This window comes from Sander lucioperca, chromosome 11, assembly GCF_008315115.2.
Source record: "Sander lucioperca isolate FBNREF2018 chromosome 11, SLUC_FBN_1.2, whole genome shotgun sequence".
Lineage (NCBI taxonomy): Eukaryota > Metazoa > Chordata > Actinopteri > Perciformes > Percidae > Sander > Sander lucioperca.
The window spans coordinates 33,904,957-33,926,914 of NC_050183.1; the positions used below are offsets into that span (position 1 = coordinate 33,904,957).

Genomic DNA, 21,958 nt, shown 5'->3' on the forward strand with positions numbered 1-21,958 from the left:
CATCTAGCAGCAATCTAACAGCAACATATATTAGATTTATATAACCACTATAAAAGTTAAGTTTCTACATGTAACTTAAAGGAAAACATTGATATTAATGAGACCGGTGGCCGTTAAATGAACTACACGCCAACCTTGCTTGAGGGACAGAGACTTAGCAATGCGTATTCATGACACTGTCTGTACATTAAAATAGCCGTGAAGTTTTTTTTGGGTGTCCGTGATTTTGTCTTAAAGTTTGACCCTCATGTGTTTTCAATATATTAAAGTTAATTGGAACATTTTGATTGCCTAAGAATGTCTTGTTCAGCGTTCTGCCAACCAAGCTAGCTAGCTACCATTAGCGTTAACTGATATTTTAAAGAAAAGTTTGATTGACAGATTGCCAAACCCAATGCTTCAAATTGGCAGTCCACAAACCAATGTGTGACGTCCCTGCTACGATGTCCATTATTTTTTACAATCTATGATCAGTATTTCACTTTTTGAGAGATTGTTTTGCCATTTGAAACTGTCTTCCATAAAGCTATCCATTCTAAATGTGTTTATGCTTGGACACATTATTGGCAGGCGGTAAGCATCAACTCACATCCTGGCTATGTGTTTGCTGAATTCCAGGTCAGTGTGTCCCACTCACACTTGGCTACTGCAGAGTAATCATAAAAGAAGATGGCACCTGCCATGTTGTCACTTAAGTGTCTACTGGCTGGGTGTGAAGGGGGTGTAGGGCATGTTGGGTATTTCCTGGCAGAGGTCTTTCCCAATTCCTCTCCCCCTCACCCTGTGGTATCATCCATTTTGGCAGCAGAAAAACACAATTATGCGATTGCATAATTCAATGCATAATCAGCCAAAGTCCGCATATTTATGCAGGGGCTGCATTTTTTCAAATACGCCGCACTTTCGCCGCATTAATTGCCGATTTCTGCGAAAAATATGTGGGGCTTGTATGATTTCATAATCCCCGCATTTTCGTTGCAGAAAAGTCACATATATTTTAGCAGAAAGTTGAAAAATGTTGCGCTCACACAAGAGCAGCCATTTTCCCCTGTTGCCATGGGACCGTTATGAAGTGACGTAATTACGCGACGTGAACATCATCGAATAGCTGCAAACCCCGCGATGAACCCATGACGAAACTGCAGTTTTTGCAAGTTCCCGCAATTTTTGCAAGTTCCCGCAATTTTTGCAAGTTCTCGCAATTTCATTGCATAAAATTGCATAAATATCCCGCATATTCCATCGCATTCTTTAAGAAAACGTGCCGCATAATCAAGGATTTTTGCCCGCAACAATCACAAAAAAACTCCGCATTTTTCTGGAAGGACTGTATATAATTCCACTTTACTGATGCTAAATATTATCAAATATGTTCACATTGTGCCATAATTTACCAGCCCTGCAAAGTCAGGCTGCAAATACTGCTTTTTCAGCTCAGAAGATTAAAGTGGCTTCTGTGAGGCTAATAAATGACCACAGCATTGGATAACATTTATATTTTTAATTAGTGGATAAGTGTGTTTAAGTGTATATTAGATCTTAAAACGCTAATGGCTGGATTTATACTTCTAAATAAAATATAATACATGTAGCTAATTCTCTTGCAGCTGACAGTATAACATGGATACTGATGGAGTAGTGAGAGTCTGATGATGTTCTTGGGGGGCAGTTGCATAGATCAGTGATTCCCAACCACGGGTATTTGTACGTTGAAAGATGGTGAAGCAGCTCACATAAAAAAAATAGAAAGTATGACTTGATTTTAAAGTGTATATCAGTGTTACAACACCTGAACACTAAATATTGAGGTTATGTGAGAGTGCTTGAAAACTAGTTTGCAAGTGAGCACAGAAGTTCAAACAGGTAGCCAAAAGTAATATATGAATGGTAGAAATAAATAGGTAAAGAAATTGGCTAAATGGCTGAAAATGCATAAGTGATGGAAATGGTTAGCTAAAGGTTATGGATAAACAGTTAAAAAAATGCATCTAAATATTGACAGTCTAACAGGTATGAAAAAAATAACATTATCCACTATTATATAATGAACAGTGTTATACATTTGAAACAAACATTGGGAAATGATGAAGAGATGCATAAGTTCCTCTAAGGTTGGGAACCACTGGCGTAGATGGGCAGTCGCTCCGTGTTGCTGGCATCAATGGTCAAATGCCTCATACATAAATGGTTATTGGGGTCAATTAAGATATCCCTTCCCCCAAATACGGTATGTCCTGCTTCCACTGGTCATTTCCCTGCTGTCAGCTTTTACAAAGCACATCTCAGCGGTCACTCGCTGCAATTTGAGTTACTATGCCAGTCGATCCAGAGTATTTCTGTTTCTAATATGGAACATGATGGTGAGTAGGCTATGGGGGTTTGAAAGGTCATCCTTTAAAAATAAATGCTGGCGGTGGGGGTCTCATGTGAAGCTCTCATTTGACATAAAGACTGTTAATAGTAGGTGGTGTAATATCCCCACTTTGGTTCTAGTGAAGTCAGTGGTCCTACAAACACAAACAATTTAAATGTTTTTTAATGTGAATCCTTTAAAGAACTTTAATATATATATATATATATATATATATATATATATATATATATATATATATTTTTTAGGTGAGCTATTTACCTGTGGCACAGGCTAGTGGTCTTGACAGGGCTTCTACCCCAGCTGCTGGCCTATGAAGAAGATATGGATATTTAAAGAAAACTATCACATTTGCATAGCTTATTGAAGGTTAAATGTCATTAGAGGCAGCCAAGCCACTGCAATTTTCAACTGCATATCCTGACTGTATCCTAGTTGCACATGCTTGTCAGCGACACAGAGGGAACCCAGCTTCTCTTTAAGGGTCAGTGACCTGATCATATCATATCCCATTTGCATGGTCTAATGTGGTAAAACGTCATCAGTGGCAGCCAAGCCACTGCAATGTTTTAAATTACAAGCTGCTATACTGCAAAAGTGCTCTAACATGGCCATAAGCCAGTCGTACCTCCTGAGACACATTATTGTGACCACATTAATAGACCAGTTTAATGGTTTAGGGAAGCTAGCTAATCAGTCAGTCAGTTTCTTTTAAGGTGCTTTCTATTCATTATTGTGTTTGGAAGTACAGCTTTTTCCATGCAGGAGGATATCTTTAAATGTGTTTATTATATATTATATTTAATATATTTATAATACATATATTTAATAATTGCCAAGCACAATAAACATTTATGGGTTGGAAGGTTAAACTTGTGGGAGTATGTAGGAGCTTATGCTCTAGTGGATAAAAGGGAAACCAAATTGTACACCTGTAGTGTTAAATTAATGTCTGAAAATCAATCTCAATAAACATGTTTGGTCATTTCAAAATCAGCTCTTTTATTTTTATTTATTTTTATGACTAATGATTTTTGCTCTCGAAGGAATCAATAAGGACTAGGGCTGTACAGAAAAGTTTGATGCTTAATTCATAACATTGACACAAATTCTCAATCAACATTCAAATGCTGCACAGCTTTTTTTTTAACCCAGTATTTCGCAGAGTTGCTGATAAAGATTAGGCTACACTCATACTATTAGTATGGTACTATTTGTCCAATTAGATTTCAGGGGTGGCTGCGTAGGATTGTGTCTGACTCATGTGATCCTAACATTTTCCAAATATTTACAACTCCAGAGTGTTGTAAAGTTCAAAAAGTCAAAATGTATTATAAGAAGATGCAGTAATTTCCAAAATTCACAACATGTTTTATATAACAAAATATTCTGCTTAATCATGTTTGTTGGTATTTTTAAAAACAACATGTTCACTGCTGTCAAAAAACAGTTTGCTCGCCTGTATGCCGCACACAAAGGGTGACACACCGTTTTTAATGGAGACATCTAGCAGCAATCTAACAGCAACATATATTACATTTATATAACCACTATAAAAGTTAAGTTTCTACATGTAACTTAAAGGAAAACATTGATATTAATGAGACCGGTGGCCGTTAAATGAACTACACACCAACCTTGCTTGAGGGACAGAGACTTAGCAATGCGTATTCATGACACTGTCTGTACATTAAAATAGCCGTGAAGTTTGTTTTGGTTGTCCGTGATTTCGTCTTAAAGTTTGACCCTCTTGTGTTTTCAATATATTAAAGGTAATTGGAACATTTTGATTGCCTAAGAATGTCTTGTTCAGCGTTATGCCAACCAAGCTAGCTAGCTACCATTAGCGTTAACTGATATTTTAAAGAAAAGCTACCTGCCAACATGGCGATGGCAGATTGCCAAACCCAATGCTTCAAATTGGCAGTCCACAAACCAATGTGTGACGTCCCTGCTACGATGTCCATTATTTTTTACAATCTATGATCTCTAGTCACTATTTCACTTTTTGGAGAGATTGTTTTGCCATTTGAAACTGTCTTCCATAAAGCTATCCATTCTAAATGTGTTTATGCTTGGACACATTATTGGCAGGCGGTAAGCATCAACTCACATCCTGGCTATGTGTTTGCTGAATTCCAGGTCAGTGTGTCCCACTCACACTTGGCTACTGCAGAGTAATCATAAAAGAAGATGGCACCTGCCATGTTGTCACTTAAGTGTCTACTGGCTGGGTGTGAAGGGGGTGTAGGGCATGTTGGGTATTTCCTGGCAGAGGTCTTTCCCTGTCCCTCTCCCCCTCACCCTGTGGTATCATCTATTTTGGCAGCATGGCAACTCATTTATTTTCTTTAGGTCCTATATAATTCCACTTTACTGATGCTAAACATGATCAAATATGTTCACATTGTGCCATAATTTACCAGCCCTGCAAAGTCAGGCTGCAAATACTGCTTATTCAGCTCGGAAGATTAAAGTGGCTTCTGAGAGGCTAATAAATGACCACAGCATTGGATAACATTTATATTTTTAATTAGTGGATAAGTGTGTTTAAGTGTATATTAGATCTTAAAACGATAATGGCTGGATTTATACTTCTAAATAAAGTATAATACATGTAGCTAATTCTCTTGCAGCATACAGTATAACATGGATACTGATGGAGTAGTGAGAGTCTGATGATGTTCTCGGTGGGCAGTTGTGTAGATCAGTGATTCCCAACCACGGGTATTTGTACGTTGAAAGATGGTGAAGCAGCTCACATAAAAAAATAGAAAGTATGACTTGATTTTAAAGTGTATATCAGTGTTACAACACCTGAACACTAAATATTGAGGTTATGTGAGAGTGCTTGAAAACTAGTTTGCAAGTGAGCACAGAAGTTCAAACAGGTAGCTAAAAGTAATAAATAAATGGTAGAAATAAATAGCTAAAGAAATTGGCTAAATGGCTGAAATTGCATAAGTGATGGAAATGGTTAGCTAAAGCTTATGGACGTTAAAAAAAAAAAAAATGCATCTAAATATTGACAGTCTAACAGGTATGAAAAAAAATAACATTATCCACTATTATATAATGAACAGTGTTATACATTTGAAACAAACATTGGGAAATGATGAAGAGATGCATAAGTTCCTCTAAGGTTGGGAACCACTGGCGTAGATGGGCAGTCGCTCCGTGTTGCTGGCATCAGTGGTCAAATGCCTCATACATAAATGGTTATTGGGGTCAATTAAGATATCCCTTCCCCCAAATACGGTATGTCCTGCTTCCACTGGTCATTTCCCTGCTGTCAGCTTTTACAAACCACATCTCAGCGGTCACTCGCTGCAATTTGAGTCGATCCAGAGTATTTCTGTTTCTAATATGGAACATGATGGTGAGTAGGCTGTGGGGATTTGAAAGGTCATCCTTTAAAAATAAATGTTGGCGGAGGGGGTCTCATGTGACATAAAGACACTGTTAATAGTAGGTGGTGTGATATCCCCACTTTGGTTCTAGTGGTCAGTGGTCCTACAAACACAAACAATTTACATGTTTTTTAATGTGAATCCTTTAAAGAACTTTAATATATATTTATTTTTAGGTGAGTTATTTACCTGTGGCACAGGCTAGTGGTATTGACAGGGCTTCTACCCCAGCTGCTGGCCTATGAAGAAGATATGGATATTTAAAGAAAATCTATCACATTTGCATAGCTTAATGTAGGTTAAATTTCATTAGTGGCAGCCAAGCCACTGCAATTTTCAACTGCATATCATGACTGTATCCTAGTTGCACATGCTTGTCAGCGACACAGAAGGAACCCAGCTTCTCTTTAAGGGTCAGTGACCTGATCATATCATATCCCATTTGCATGGCCTAATGTAGGTAAAACGTCATCAGTGGCAGCCAAGCCACTGCAATGTTTTAAATTACAAGCTGCATATCATGACTGTATTTTATCCCAAATGTAAAATTGGACATGCTTGTTAAAGACAAAGAAGGAACACAGCTCCTCTAAAAGGGTCAGTGACCTCAGAAATCCCACATAAAAGGCTATATGAAGAATTTGGAACTTGGCAACATATTAATGAATAGGATAGTTGAAGTTAAACAAATCCACCTGCTTTCCTTGAAAAGGGGTTGATCCCAGTAGAGGAAGGCTGGGGTGGAAATATGCCAGGAGAGGAAATGGCAGGTAGGGGAGGAGGACAGAAGCTAGCAGTCGGTGGTAGCTCCTAACAAAACATAAAAAAATATATATCTTACGTCACCAAATAAAAACTGAACAGTATGATGTATATTTACTTGACCCTTACCATCTGAGCTGGGCTACTCTGCTCTGGAGTCTCCTTTTGAACATGTTGAGGTTTTGATTTGAACCAACCACTAAACCATCCTGCCTTGGTGTTCTGCATAAAACAGAAAACAAATGAGAGCCATGTCAAACAAATAGCATACAGGTGTCAGAATGACCCACCCACCTGTTTAGGAGGCTCGTTCGTCTGATCAGAGGCCTCTAAAACTTGCGGGATGCTCGGCTGGCATTGCGCCTGCTGACTGAAGTTGACTTCCAGCATCCGAACCCCCATCTTCAAAGGCAAATACAGACAATGACACACATCCAGGTGACTTTATTTTAAAAACATTTACCAGCTCTATACGCTTGAAAAGGATCAAGTCTTGCGAAGAACTTAATTGTAGAAGTATAAATCTATAAAAGGATGACAAAAGTGACATCAAACCAAGAGGTTGCCATATTTGTGTTGTTGCTTTTGTTTTAATCAGTACAGAATATTACAAAGATTACTCACTGTGCCTGCTTCAGAGGATGACCCAGCCCCTGTAGAAGCAATGAAATCAAAATATCACACACAAGCTAACTCCCCACAGCCCATAGTAAATATCTGAATAAAAAAAGGAACGAATGCTGTCTAAACATTGGATTCTCACCCTCTGCTGCTGGTGGCAGATTACTCAGAAGACAATGTGGCGTGGCAGTTCTGATTTCAGCAGTATCTACGTTATGATAACTCAAGTCTTGACTCGCAGCCCCGCTGGGTGTTGGGGGAGCATAAACCATCACTGGCATCAGGGAATTGGCAGAAGGCCTAGACAAGCAACAGGGAGATCACAGTGACATACATCTATTTGGACTGGATATCACATGTGCAATAACAGTTTCATCTATGTGGTTGACAGACATGTTGCTGCACATTTTGTACCAGTCCTGAGTTTTGCTAACATCCCAGGACAACGCGCTAATTTCCTCAGTAATTCGTTCAACTTGATGCTCAAGTTTTTCTTGATCCCCAGTGCCTCTGTAATAAAGGAGTTCAGGCTCTGGACTCTGGATGTCATGGTTTAGGTCATCGAAGTCTGATTCTGTAAAACAATAAAAATGAAATCAACATTCAGAAGTATTCTTAGACTATTCATTCATGTACAAGAAAGCAGTGCGAGAATACACTGTTTCTAGTGTGAAACAAGCCACACAGTGCATCATTTTAAGTAATGAAAGGATTAAATGATTAAATGACCTAAGAACACTTTGCTGTCCTCACGGGCCAAAGTACTTCCCTTTTGAGATGGCTGGTATGTTTCAGTACAGTCGTAACTCCCTGTCTGAGTAAAAAAAGAAATGTAGACATCACTTATATAGACAAACAAGAATCTACAGTGACTCTGTGATGCTGTACTTGGGCACAACTATACTGTACTTGCAAGCATGCTAATATGCTAATGCTTACATGCTGATGTTTAGTAAGTATGTTTACCATGTTCGCAATCTTATTTTAGCATGTTCTGCATGTTTCATAATGTCACATTTAGTTATTTTCCCGTCTTTTTATTTTAATTTTAAATATTAAAATGAAGGGGGCGTGGCTATCTCACAGATTCAGGCCGAAGCAACTAGCTAGTCACAACTGTGATCCCTGATGTGGAGTTGGAGTCAGGAGTAGTGGAATTGTGACGTGAAAGGCTTCACTGAAATATATTTCATCCAAAATTTCAGGATGTCAAAGGGCTACTTTTAACTAAATCTGTCAGTGTCTCCTCACAAGACTCACGCGGCAGGACGTGAGTCAATTTAGGCGAACCCATCTCCCTGAGAAAGCACATATAGTATGATTGAGAGTGAGTGAGTGAGTGAGTGAGTGATGTAAGAGGACCACATATGAAAGTGGCCCAAATCTGAATTGAAAAGATCAGATTCCATGGGATTTGTGCTGTTCATACTGTTATAAAAAACAACAGCAAATAAATCAGAATTGGGCCACTTTTGCCTGCAATGTGAATGTAGCCTAAGTGCCAGCTAGCGTGGATAAAAAAAATAGAAGAAAAGCCATTTGAAAGCAAAATCAATTTTCAAACGGAAACAGGTCCCAGTAACCACCAGCTGGCATAGCAGCTGGCCTACACATGTAGCAGTTGGGGAGGGAATCGTGCGCAATTTTTCCCACAAATGTGAGGCTACAAATGACGTATTCAGAATACACATATCTATGGACAGAGAATTTCAGGCGCAAGCAGAAACATTAGCTCTAATCCATTACTACGTTACTACATACAGTACCAGACAATATTGGCCCAATTCAAGCCATTAAAGTAGCTTTGGTTTATCCAACCACTTAAGATTCCTGTTAATCCTGCATTTCTGTTTAGCTAAAACAAATTTCAAATTTTTCCTTAAGATTATAAATTTTTCTGAAATAAAAGCCATGGAAAAGCTAACCTGTAAACTGTGGTGCCTAGCACGAAGCTGTTTCAGCCAGTCAGGTTCCTGCCCGGCTCCGCTAACACCTGCTTCACTGAACTGACCCTCAGAGTGTCTCAGCCTGTCTGACAGCTGCAGGAAAAAGGACACACAGTATGTATGTGCAATTTAATTGATAGACACTGTGTACCTTTGATTACAGTACTCAAATGTATAAGACACCATAGGTATGTGTGTATAGGAGGATGTGGGAATACCTTAATAACCTCTGCAGTCAGCACAAAGAAAGGCTCCCTCTGTCTGAGGATCGCCTGTCCTACCACCTCGCAGTAGTGAAAGGCCTGAGATGCAAGCCCACAGTCTAGCAGTCGACAGGCATACAGAAACTTATACACCTGAACACAACACAGCAATATTCAGTATCACATGCCTCTTTATCAGATTTATTTAAATAGGACTGCAAATGAGAATAATACAATTTAAAAAAAAAAAAAAAAAAAAAGCTACCTGAAAGGATGGTATTGAAAGGCATTTGCCCCCAAGTGTCTGGCAGTACTCATACAATTCAGTGCACTGGATGGCAAGGTTTGTGGCAAAGTATTCAAATGATTGCCTGAAGGAGAGGAGAGAATACAGCAAACCAAACATAAGAAAGATCACCTCAGCAAACACAGTAGCTAAAACAAACATAAGAAGATTTAAAGACATTTACCTGCCTTGCCTAGAGGTCATTTCATACACTTATATTTCTTTTATGGAAATGGCAGAAAATGATGTTGCTGTTTTAAAGTCTTCATCTGAAAATTATGACTACATTATCGGCAATTGAACTGATGAATGGCATCAAGGAGCAAGCACAGCTCACCTGTGGCTGCTGCCTAGAAGCACAAGTCTTTCTGCCTTCTGTGTGTATACCCCAAAGGGAAAACTGGCTGTCAGGTAGCACACATGGGCGGCATGTATAAGGCCTTTGGAGGCTGCACAAGTAAGAACAACACAAAATAACCAGCTCATATATCTGTGCAGAAACAACATTACAACCTCAACCTGTCAGTGGGTCCATACCGAGTGTGTCTCCCATAGTGACGATGGCCTTCTGTTGGACGGCAGGATCTCCTGTCTCATTGGAGAGCATAACAGCTAGATGGGGCCTCCAGTCTCCCCATTTTTCATTTCCACAGCACTGGGCACAGAGTATCACTATCACGACACTTATTGGCTAATAATATACAGACTGACGTTTTTACAATACAATAATTGCAATTGTGTTGATTGGGATGTGTGAATACTTTATGTTCTGGATGTTTTACCATGGCTACAGCAGGGATTCTCCCAGTCAGCAGGTGGAAGAGAGTCTGGAGGGGATCACTGGCTGTTAGCTGGCCTGTAAACCTGCCAAAGAGCTGCTTGTCTCATTGCACATCTTAACCAATGTTTTATTACATGCTAGAAGAAGAGCTACTGTACTAAAAGCCATCACAGTTTAAGAGAATCCATGTTGCTACTCTGTACAGAAGTGCTACGGCATGCTGATGTTAATCACAAATAAAAAGAAAGCGTGATTATCTACCCTCCCCCCCATACATTCCTCTAGTAACACGTGCTGCTGTGGGACATACTGCTGATGCCAAAATAGTTTGTAAAAAATGGATTGGGTTACATAAACTGTAGTAGTTTTGAGACATAGTGCAAACTTTTGTCACTCCTCTATGACTTGTGCAGTGATTCAAAATCTTAAAAAATCTTATTATATGTCAAGCAAGATGATGTACACTCTCTGGCAAAGTGTTAATGCTCTGTTATGTACTTCACTACCCTCTGCAAGTTATAAATAACTCAGAAGCTGCGATTTCATTTACTTTATTTTAAATGTTCACAAACAGGAAGTGTTCCAGAGGTCTGATCTCCTCTTGTTTTCACACCTGTAATTACCTTCCACAAATTCTAAATAAAGGGAATTATTTTTGGACACCGAGGTATGGAAAGACACAGGGCTTGATGGATATGTTGTCCTGTCTTCCTTGTAGTATTTGTAATCTGTGAGTCTTCCTGCCTTAATTCTGACTGCAGGCAAATGCACTCTGTTGATTTTTCTTCAATTGGAGGTGCAATGACTCCCATTAAAATGTCAAAAGCATGATCATTTTAAATTCCACAAATTGTTTAAGGCCATGCTAGCAGCTCTGGGAGGCTGCAGCTACTTAGGCCCCACCATGCCAAAATGCTTCATGGACTTGCTGCATTCCTGGAGGCTTGGCTAAAACATACACAGGAAACTGATGATATACTCCTAATACAATTGACAGAAATAGTGTCCATTTTATTGTAGCTCTAAAACAAGTTTAAAGCATATCATAAGAGCTCCCTCTGACTGCTCATAAGCAACTGTTCAGCACAGTGGTGTAGGATATGTTGTCCATTAAAGCATATCATAAGAGCATATCAAGTGCTTCCTCTGACTGCTCATAATCATCTCTCAATTACTGCTCGTGTGTAGAGTTGTATACAGATTTCTTGCAGCTGTCATGTCTTAGATGACTTTGCTTGTCTTACCTGTTCAGCACAGTGGTGTAGGATCTGTTGTCCATTTTGCTGGCAAGAAAAAGTGCATGTCCCCACAGGCCGCTGCTCATAGCTGACTCCAAGGCCTCCTGGAAACCCCATGGGACAAACACTCAGATCCCAACACAGTATGACATCCATGGTAACTGGGATGAAGATGTAACACAACACTTTGGAGCACTCCGTTAAAGGGTGTATCCTAACAGATGCGTAATAAACTATTTAATGATATGCGGATTACTATTTAAGTATTTAGACCGAATCACCGTGACTAACACAAAAATCACTTCCGGGTAGACAAATGGGCGTTGATATGAATTGTGGAGATGTGAAATGGGCAAACTTGTTTATTAATGTTGTAATTTTCAGCCTTAACTGTAATGTTCAAAGATATAAAGTTAAACACTGTGGTCCGACTTATCTGAAGTTCTTGCTGTGCTAATTTTCTGTACCATTTTGCTTTGCTAGTGCCTTCGATAAACCAAATCTAGTGTTACAAACAGCAACATCTCACCGCCGGTCAGACTGACTGCTAGTTTGGGTTGTCATTTTCTGTGGCCCAACAGCTAAATTAGGTCTAGGCCCAATGTTAATAAAGGTTTTGAAATATGAAAGCATCAAACATGCATTTTAGATGAATGAGATGAGAGTATAATCACATTGTCCCCTGTTTGCTCAGCACTGTTAATTGTATGTACGAGACACAGGGGTTTTCTACTCGGAAGTTATTGTAAACATTGTGATCGGGTCTATACTGTATAATTTATATACTGCCCTGGAGAGTAGAACATTTATAGTCTGGCATTTGCTGAGATTACTAGTGGTGAAAAGTAAGTAAGTACACTTAGATAAGTACTGGGGCACGTTCAATCCCGGTTTCTGGGTTGAACAACATGTTTCATCGGACATTGAAACAATGTGCAATAGGCTTTGAGGTATGTTTTCTCTCGTTTAGTAGGTGTGTCAAAGATGTTGTCCAATCAGCAGCGACGTGAATGTAAACTCTTGGTAATAAAAGGCGCACACAGCAGATGGTTCAACGGACCACCGTTTCAGTTTAAATAAACGGTTTTGTTCGGGGCTGAACGTGTCCCTGAACTGTAAGTACAATTTTGCACTACCTGTATTTAACTTGTATTTTCCTTATACTTCTACTTGTATGTTTTACCCTACTACATTTATTTGACAGTTGTAGTTACTTTTGATACTTAAAGTACATTTAGCAATACTTCTGTACTTTTACTTAAAGCTATAGTGCATAGTTCCTTCATAGTTCATTAATTTCAAAAAGTTACGCACTAAAGCTTTAAGTAGGATTTCAAATGCAGGACATTTGGAATTGAATAGTTTTACATTGTGGTTTTGGCGCTTTTATTTCAGAAGGGAACTAAAAAAAAGTAAACATCAAATGAATATAGAGTTAAAAAGGTACAAACCTTCTTTCTTCCAGCCAGCAGCAGTTGAGTGTAGCGTTGCAGGGTGGTCTCAGAGGTCTCAGAGCTCAAGCTGCTCCAGTTTCCTGTGAGCAGGTCATCTCCTATGTGAGGTGGTGCTTCAGCAGTTGTGCCCTCACTGAAGTCAATGAGTGTTGGAGCATCTGACTCGCAGCTTCCATCTGAATGTGAGCCCTGCATCAGCAGCTCTGCGATATCTGAGCCAACTATTTGCTGAAACAATGGAAATGTAGTGATAATTGTATCATAAAAACATAATAATTACTTTGATGGCTGTTTGATGCAAATGTGAACTATTTCCACATATAATACTAACAAGACATGATCCACTTACGCCATTCTGTCTGCAGAGCAGGATGAGTAAATTCCACAAGAGGGCAGCAGAACTCTTATCATGCAGCTTGTCACCACTCATGCAGGCAGCTGCCCTCTGGTGGGCAAACTCTATAGCATCTACTTTGTGCAAATCTTCCCTTCAAAAACATAAAAAAACAAATTCATACAACATTCAAACATTGAATTTTACATATAATCTTTATAATGTCTCACAAGACTAATAATACTTTTAGATTTGACATTAAGCAGAATGTATTGATGGTAGGGAAATGGCATCAATCATTTTGTTTAGATCAGAGAAAAAATGCATTCTTTTAAGTTCTTTTAAAAATTAAAAAGTCCTAAAATGAATGCAACATATTATTAGCAAATATAAATCCCCACTGATGATAGGCTTACTGACCTATAGATTTATAAAATCATCAACAACTATTAGGCTATTTAATAGCTTAGTATTCTATGCAAAAAAAAAAGGTATGTATAAAGGCTTGAGGCCGCCCTACACATTATTGTAGGTCAGTTTGATATGCAACTTAATTTTATAAAATATATGTAGTTGGGGGTTCCTGCTCTGTCTCTCTTTCAGTTAAGGGGTCCTTGGCTTAAAAAACATTGAAGACCCCTGGTTTAGATTATTTAGTGGTGAGAATTTCTGTATCAGAATTGCACAACAAATGACAAAGCAATACCTGGTTAAGGGCCCTGGGAAGCTTCTCATCTCTTGCTGTTCCTTTGTCTCACCCAGAATTATCTGTGCAGACATGAAGAAAAACAAATCTCTTTCATTCTTATTCAAGAATACAGTACTAGTGGTTCAGAAAAAGAAAATCTTATATTATCAACACAGGCTAGTGTTGAACCTACTTCCAGACTGTGAATTTCCAGCTGGCTGACGTTCTCCTGTGTGGACAAGCGCGGAGTGACCCGTATCAGTTGGCCTGCTGGCCCAAAGCTGACAACCGCATGAGGGATTGAGTACTTCAGAGGAGCTGCCATCTGATGCTTCGGTCCATGCTCTGAGGAGATAAGAAGCACAGAAGAGCATGCGTCATGATAAATACTCAGTCAAGTGGACCTGAGAGAAAACAGCTTTACCTGTATGCTCACCTGCATCAGATGTGTGAACAGATTGTGTGACAGGCTTGCTGTGTTCAGCTCCATTGATGTACTGACTTAGTTCATAGCTGCTGGAGGATAACCCTGAGTTTTTGGAACTTTCTAATGTTCCCGGGTAATAAGAGGAAAGCTCTTCATTGTCTCTGGAGGGATTATCCTCGTAGTCATTGAGGTAATGCTGGGAGTTGTCTCTGCCTTGGTCATACCTGAAAGAATGAAAGCAACAGTATATTGCATTTTCATAGAAATACATATTCAGTTTGGTACTTTGTATTGCTGCTACAAAACATAATGAATCAGCCACAAGTCATGAAACATTTGCATTTGCTACACTTGGAGTAATGTAATACAGTAGCAGCTTTGTCTTTGCAGGATAAAACCCTCTAGGACACAGATACATTTTACAGAGTAGGAAGCAGCAACAAGCAGTATCGGTATGTTAAGAGGAAGACCTCAGTGGGGTTTATGTCTGACCAAACAAACAAAATACCGTTGTTCGTTAAGTTACCTCTGGATGATTTTGTTTCCTGCAGATTTACATAAATTTGGAGCTGATTTTATCTTTTGTCTCCTCAACAACTGTGACTTACATCACTCTGGTATCTGTCAGAGCTCCCACCTGCTTCAATTGGTGCAAAACAGTGCTGTCTGACTAACTGGCACATAAATAAACTTACATTGGCTTCCTGTTGGATTTCGCATTGATTTTAAAAATTCCACCATACATTTTAAGGCATTAACATGCATTATCATGATTTCATGCATGACTTCATTCATGAAAAAGCATGAATTCATGCATGACTTAATGCAAGAACAATACATTAATTAATGCATCAGTTAAGGTATTTGAATCATCATGATTTCTGATTTATTAATGATGTTCATGTCTTGACCAGTCACAGCAGTGTTCATATATTCTGAAGAATTGCAGTGTTGTAATCATGGTTAACTAAACATTACTTCTTCATTACTTCATCATGTTTGTGGCCCTTCAAATAAAGTGCTGACCTGGTCCATCTTTAACATTGATAAATAAGATATGATTAATGGTGGCATAACATTTAATGTATTAAGAATTAAAGGAGTGGTTGGCAAAATGATACTGAGGTCATTACATTGATACAAAATACAGTATACTGCAGATTGATTTTGACTTTTTACTAACTTCTAAGTGTCTGAACACCAGAAATGTCTTGGAAATTTTATTTATTTCAGGGGTCACAAAGATGATTGTTGCATATGTCACCATTAATCATATCTTATTTATGAATTCATGATCATGATTCATGATTCATTCATGATAATTCATGTACCATTATTATAGTGTTACCCTTGACTTCTCTTAAATCTTTAAAAAATAATTTTATAGGTTTTGGTGACTGCTTAACATGTTTCTTCTGTTTTACCACTGCACCCCTGCAACTTTTATTTTATTTTTAAAAATATTTTTTGTCCTCCTTGTGTGTTATGATTCTATTGTTTGTTTCTCTATTGCTTCCTTGTGATTTCATTGTATGTTGTTTTGCCTGTAAAACATGTGTAACTTTGTTAAGAAGAGTATTACACAAATAAAGTTAGTTTTATACATATAACATATATAAGTTATTTAGTTTTATACATAACATTATAGTAAAGGAATGTACAAATGACAGCGTATGATCTCAAAGTCTTCTTTGTGGTGCAAAAACACCATAGCAATGGCTGTACATCGCATGAAAATAATAAATCTAATTTATCAGTTTTTTACTGTCAGTTACAGATCAATAAAAGGGTTGCAGCTTACCTGTAGTCCTCAGTGTAGGAGCTCCCTAAATGTTCCAGCTTGTATGTATTGTCATGGTAAGGGTCCGTTCTCAAAGAGTCTTGGGGACCCCATTGGCCAGTATCTTAATGATAACAAATACCATGTTATTTGTTTTTACCAAGAAATACTGTGTAGTACACTGTTAATAAAAACTTTGCCGTCTCACAGAGTTCTTTTTTATCACTGTACCTTGTTGTCCATGATGTCCTCTATAGTAGTCATGGTCATAATAACCATAGTTGTCTCTGTAGTCCCAGTGGCTCTGGGGTGGATAGTCATACCCATGCCTGGAAATGAAAGTCTCTAATTTAATTTTTGATTTGATTGCTTGATGTTGCACACATTCTTTTAAATACAAAACAATACACCATAAAACATAACATATGTCTTTCACATTGAAAGAGAAAGAGTGTGTGTTGGAGAGGTCACTAAAACTCAGTTTATGATAAAAAAATAGAACACTTAATTGTGAAACTTTAAAAAAAAAAAAAAATACAAAAACATTAACAGGCTAAAATTTAATTTATCATTGCACTGATTAATTTTCTTCCTGTGCTGAAAAAAACTGTTCTTCTTTTCCACCTTCTTCCTGTAACCATCCTCATGGTGAGAGGTGTCTGTATCCCAGCATGCACCTAATGTGCTACGTACTTGAACCTTTTGCATCACCACGCTGTATATATACACATCATACTATGAAGACTTTGTTTGTCTTGTACAGCATGATTAGCCTACGTACACTCAAATTATTATTAACATCTTGCATTGACTTTGGCACAATCCATATACTGTATTTAGGATAATCAGTGTGAGGTAACACCAAAGATCATTTATACAAAACTCTTCAATTTAAGCAACAGGTTTCAGAGAGCTGTATGCTCAGTCCCATTACTGTACACACCTGGACTGGGGTCTTTGGTGTTCCGGACAGCCATAGCCATAAGGATACTGCTGAGTGTTGTGAGGATACTGCTCTGGTCTGGCAGGAGGACTGGTGAAGTGAGCCCTGTAGCGGGCATCCGCCTGAGCCCAGTGCCTGTCCCTCACTCTGGGGTTCTGTGGTAGGTAGCTCTGGTCCCTCTCCTGCTGAGAATACCTGTAGTTGTCCTCTCTGTCTTTTGTTCTGTGGGAGTGACGGCCAGAGTTGGGCAGGATGGGATCTCTGTTACCTCTCTGATCCATGATGACCCCTTCACACAAGATCAGCCCTCCCTGTTAAGGTAGGAAATTCTGTCTCCAAGAAATCCTTATTTCAAAGTAAAATCCACACAGTAACAATGTGTTTTGTTTAGGTTCTTTCAGTTCGTACATGCCAGATGCAGTCAAAGTACATCCACGGCTGCCACATCATTTCACAGGAAACACAACATCAGCTGATAACAAGTCAGCATGATAACAAGAGGATAAAGTTCACAAAATACCGTGACCCATATAACTGTGTTGTTACTGCAAAGGAACCAGATATAAAAAAAAAAGTGTAAATGATCCCAATGAGAGAGAGAAAAAAAAAAAACCTTACTAAAGGATACTTTTAAATCTAAATCATACCATTCAGGGTATGAATCCTTCATCTCCGTTGTATTTGCATGGTGTATCCCAGCCTGAGTATTCTCAGGGAGCTGAGAGTAAACAGTGGAGCACGCCCTGAGGAGTTTGACAGCTGCAGTCCCACAAGGCTGGAAAAAAGGAAATCACGTCCATCTTCAGTTTAATTCGCACAGAAAAAATACTATCAGAACGTTTTGTGTCATTTCAACACGACTAACCGTATCCTCGGATTGTAAAGTACATGTAAAAATAACAACTTTGAAGTGAGTGTTGCCACGTTGCCGGTAGAGAAGATGCAGTGGACCGCCACAGTCGGTGTTTTAGAGTTGGGGTTAAGCTGGTCTCCGGTCAGTTTTAGTAATGTTCCCCGGAACATGGGCAAAATAAAACTGATTTCTAGTCAGCGGTGACAACTTCGAAGTTGAACGTTTTTGTTACATTCCCACCAGAGGCGCTCTAACTCATAAAGGCTTATTGAGATACGCTGCCATTCAAGTCCTTTGTCAACGGTCTGACTCTATACTTGTTCATGTCAAATTTTTTTTCCTCATTCATTTTGTATCAGCCTCTGAATAAATGAATACAATGTATATGACATTTCTGGTCATGGCCAGTACAATACTCTTAGGCTACCTGCCTACTCACAATCCTCAGAGCTAGCCTACTTTATATTGAACTACATTTGACACTTACCTTTATATTCTTATTATCCTTAATAATGGATATTGTCATTTTTTCCTGGATTCTCATATGCCATATAGCCTATGTCTTTTTCACAGCAGGCATTTTGACTTGTCATAGTAAAAGCACTGGTAGGCCTAGCCTATAACATTAATGATGACAGTGAGCCAGCATGGCAATATCAGGACCCTAAACTAAAGCTGCTAAATGGAATTCAGCCACATTTCAAATGTTATGTTCCATATCCATTGTTTTACTAATTACTTATGTTCTACCACTTAGGCCTAATGTATTGTGTATTTTGTCTCACTCCTTGTTTTCTTTTGTTTAAATTTGCTCTTCATGTTTAAAAAAAAAAGATGAAGAGAAGAGGGAGCCTCACAGCTATACAGACTCTTCTAACTATAGAAGTCTATACTTATCCGTACGTTGTCACAAGATGAAAGAGAAGGAATGCTAAGCATACAATGAGAAAATATCGCATCAGCAGCTTCTAGTTGATATGGAACTGCAATAGCCTGTAGCCTTCTAAAGTTTAAAATTAGGCTACTTCTTATGGCTCACTGACTTCTCTTTGTGTTCCGGTGCATTGGATACGCTGCTATAATTTCCTAATCAGAGATATTATTTTGTGATTAACTGTGACACGTATTTACTACATTTCCCAGTAGTAACTGCCCTGTCACAGTCACACGGTGTCGCTATATTCACAAAGATTAGATGAAATTGAAAACTGTATTTCCATGGGACCAATGGGACCGGTTTATGCAAATAAGTTGTGGGGACAGCAGGTTTTACTACTAGAAACGTTAGACTTGCCGGGCATACGGTGAGAATCTCAGCACTCAGAAGCAGTCAGTTTCGCTCTGGATATTTTACAACACCAAACCGCTCGGATGTGCAATATGACTTTTGAAGAAACCAGTGGAGATAATTCTTCAGAAAGGTTAGCTCATGTTGTTGAACTTTTTTTGCATTTCCCTTCTTTTGCCTTTTTAGTTAAAGCTTGTTTTAGATGTATACTTCACGACTAGAACCGTTTATGACCTTAACCTGGGCACGTTTTATTTTACTGTGTGTCTGACAGTATGAAAGAAACCTTACTTGACATATATGTCAGGTTTCTTTCATACGTCAGCTCTGGCTCTCATTTAGCGATAGTTTGTCCATAGTCTAACGTTACTGTAACGTTAGCTAGTTAACACAAGTGCTACAATAACATAGTCGCTCTAACGTTAGATAGGTTAACGCTAAAGCTAAAGCTTAGAGTCTAAGCTTTAGCGTTAACCTAACTAACGTTAGTTGTGCTAGTTGTTTAATTAGCTCAACGCTACGTGTTCAATATTTCGATGTCAAATCTGTACTATGATGCAGAAATGTCATATTATGTCTTAACACATTTCAGTCTGTGCATATCATTACTGAATAAACTGGACATATTTTCTGAAATAGCAGTTAGCTATCGCATTGACCGTGTTCTTGTATGTTTTGCTGGCTGATATGTAAATACATATATCAAATGTCTATTTCCTCAGGATGGAATCGGTGCCTAAAGCATTAGAGGAGGTCCTAAGCTCTGCATTGCCTCAGGGTTGCATCACCGTTGGAGTCTATGAGGCAGCAAAGTCACTAAATGCGTAAGTTAACAATATGATAACTACTGTAGCGTTAGCTCTAAGTTAATTAATCTTCTTATGAGAAACGTGAGACATATTTCCTTTTCCTTACAACTCGTTCTTGTCTTTGCTTTTAGGGATCCAGACAATGTGGTGTTGTGTCTATTGGCCACAGACGATGAGGAGGATGTGGCTCTCCAGATTCATTTCACCTTGATCCAAGCATTCTGCTGTGAGAATGACATCAACATCCTGCGGGTGAGCAACATGAGGCGTCTGGCAGAAATACTCGGAGGAGTGAAATCCGGAGGGGAGCCCATTGACCTGCACTGTGTTTTAGTTACTGTAAGTGCCATTACTCATGTCTGCTGTTTACTATAGTACTGCTGTATATTGCTCACTTCCCGTCAGACTGGAAAGAGAGTTGTTTTGCCTTAGTTGGTGTGCATTGTAGTACCAAGGTAATTGTCTTTACTTGCAAGGAACGGTTGCTAACAATGGTTGTGCAATCAGAATGATTTCAGTCTGTTTGCACATTTCATAAATCAGCAGATGGTAACTACTTTGTTCTTTCTTCTGCAGAATCCCCAGTCATCACTGTGGAAGGACCCAGCACTAAGCAAAGTGACCAGATTCTGCAGAGAAAGCCGTTGTTTGGATCAGTGGGTCCCTGTTATCAACCTGCCCGACCGATGAAACTGCTTGGAATATTAATGTTTTGTGTGCATTGGGGAAAAAGTAACTGCACAAGGCCTGTGTTAATGTCTGTGTTGGACTCCTTCGGAAAAGTGCCCCAGAGAGAGAGAGAGAGAGAGAGACACTGGAGGGGCAGAAAAAAGAACACAAGGAAGCAGCAAAATGTTCCAACAAATTTCCCAGGTCATGGTGAACTCGTGGGCCAAGGAAGAGTGACTCAGCAGTCTGTGTTCCAGGATTTCCAATGTATGACAGCGCCTTTCTCTGCCGAGAAAGAAGCCTTTACAGGAAACTGAACCATTTGAGCAGACAAGCACACGTGATGGTGAGCACAAGCCAGGACTGGGTCAAAGCAGACAGAGGGCCTCGGTTGACAAGACTCCAAAAACTTGACCATGCTGGAGTGGACCAGTCATAGCTCTCAGCTTGAAGAATTCCTCATGAAAATTCGACCAAATCCTAGCATTTCTTCAACAGCACGTGTATGTTATCGTATTTAAGACTTCATGTCACTTTGATAACTCAAAAGGGAAAGTTTTCAGTTTATTGTTATTATTTTAAGGGCAATGCAATGTTTAGACTTGTCCACTAACTATTTTGTTGATGTGTTATTAATTTAATGAAGCTATTTATTGTGCATAGTTCATTGAATTCTGCCTTGTTAAGTTGAATGAAATAAACAACCAACAGTTTACAGGGTGGTTTTGCCTTGATGATTTTGCAGGTATACTACAGGTTTAGCATGCTTGTAGGAAGTCACACAGTGTCCTGAACAGTGCATGCCTCCTGCGCCCACAGCTGGCACATATGAAGCTTAACATGTTGCCCCACAGGGTTTGGATTTTGTCCTGGCATGTCACTGAGCAGGTTAAAGAAGGAACATGACATTTCTAACAGTTCTGCAGCGTGCATCTCTTGGACCAAAAGCATGATAATGTTAGAATGATTACCAACTTTTTACTTCAGTTTCGAATCAAAAATATGTTATTTACAACTTCACGTAGAACTTTGTTCTAGGCTAAATCTGCTACAAGAGGTGGTGGAAGATATTACTTAAGTTAAAGTTGCAATGCA

General features: G+C 38.9%; 2 protein-coding genes across 6 annotated transcripts; one reads left to right on the forward strand and one right to left on the reverse strand.

Annotated features, from left to right (window-relative positions):
* Positions 1-1,657: 1,657 nt before the first annotated feature.
* Positions 1,658-18,291, reverse strand: sec16b (SEC16 homolog B, endoplasmic reticulum export factor). 5 transcript variants are annotated; one of them, XM_031318323.2, is made up of 24 exons: positions 17,245-18,287; positions 16,533-16,630; positions 16,323-16,425; positions 14,531-14,745; positions 14,288-14,439; positions 14,113-14,174; positions 13,422-13,560; positions 13,070-13,300; positions 11,625-11,722; positions 10,382-10,463; positions 10,137-10,254; positions 9,937-10,048; positions 9,579-9,684; positions 9,329-9,466; positions 9,090-9,203; positions 7,894-7,978; positions 7,570-7,738; positions 7,307-7,464; positions 7,168-7,196; positions 6,838-6,945; positions 6,673-6,765; positions 6,477-6,591; positions 2,633-2,682; positions 1,659-2,507 (listed from the first exon to the last, which is right to left on the reverse strand). In XM_031318323.2, exons 1-23 carry the CDS (start codon positions 17,523-17,525, stop codon positions 2,666-2,668), a joined length of 2,823 nt encoding a protein of 940 aa, XP_031174183.1. In that variant the 5' UTR covers positions 17,526-18,287; the 3' UTR covers positions 1,659-2,507; positions 2,633-2,665. The 5 variants fall into 5 exon arrangements, with proteins under 5 accessions (XP_031174187.1, XP_031174183.1, XP_031174186.1 ...); XM_031318326.2 differs by having other exon boundaries at positions 1,660-2,507; positions 7,579-7,738; positions 17,245-18,286; XM_031318324.2 differs by lacking the exons at positions 1,659-2,507; positions 2,633-2,682 and adding exons at positions 5,727-5,884; positions 5,971-6,020 and having other exon boundaries at positions 17,245-17,525.
* Positions 18,292-19,267: 976 nt separating this feature from the next.
* Positions 19,268-21,578, forward strand: gadd45ab (growth arrest and DNA-damage-inducible, alpha, b). Its single transcript, XM_031318486.2, has 4 exons — positions 19,268-19,518; positions 20,108-20,209; positions 20,326-20,533; positions 20,771-21,578. The coding sequence occupies exons 1-4, from the start codon at positions 19,469-19,471 to the stop codon at positions 20,882-20,884; spliced, it is 474 nt and encodes a 157-aa protein (XP_031174346.1). The 5' UTR covers positions 19,268-19,468; the 3' UTR covers positions 20,885-21,578.
* The last annotated feature ends 380 nt before the right edge of the window (positions 21,579-21,958 follow it).

Coding starts and splice junctions, on each gene's coding strand:
- gadd45ab (XM_031318486.2), top strand. CDS start 19,469: ATGTGCAATATGACTTTTGAAGAAACCAGTGGAGATAATTCTTCAGAA. Junction 20,210..20,325: donor GCAGCAAAGTCACTAAATGC/GTAAGTTAACAA, acceptor CTTTGCTTTTAG/GGATCCAGACAATGTGGTGT. Junction 20,534..20,770: donor TGCACTGTGTTTTAGTTACT/GTAAGTGCCATT, acceptor TTTCTTCTGCAG/AATCCCCAGTCATCACTGTG.
- sec16b (XM_031318323.2), bottom strand. CDS start 17,525: ATGGATCAGAGAGGTAACAGAGATCCCATCCTGCCCAACTCTGGCCGT. Junction 16,631..17,244: donor CACCAAAGACCCCAGTCCAG/GTGTGTACAGTA, acceptor TTTCATTTCCAG/GCATGGGTATGACTATCCAC. Junction 9,467..9,578: donor TTTCAATACCATCCTTTCAG/GTAGCTTTTTTT, acceptor TGTTGTGTTCAG/GTGTATAAGTTTCTGTATGC.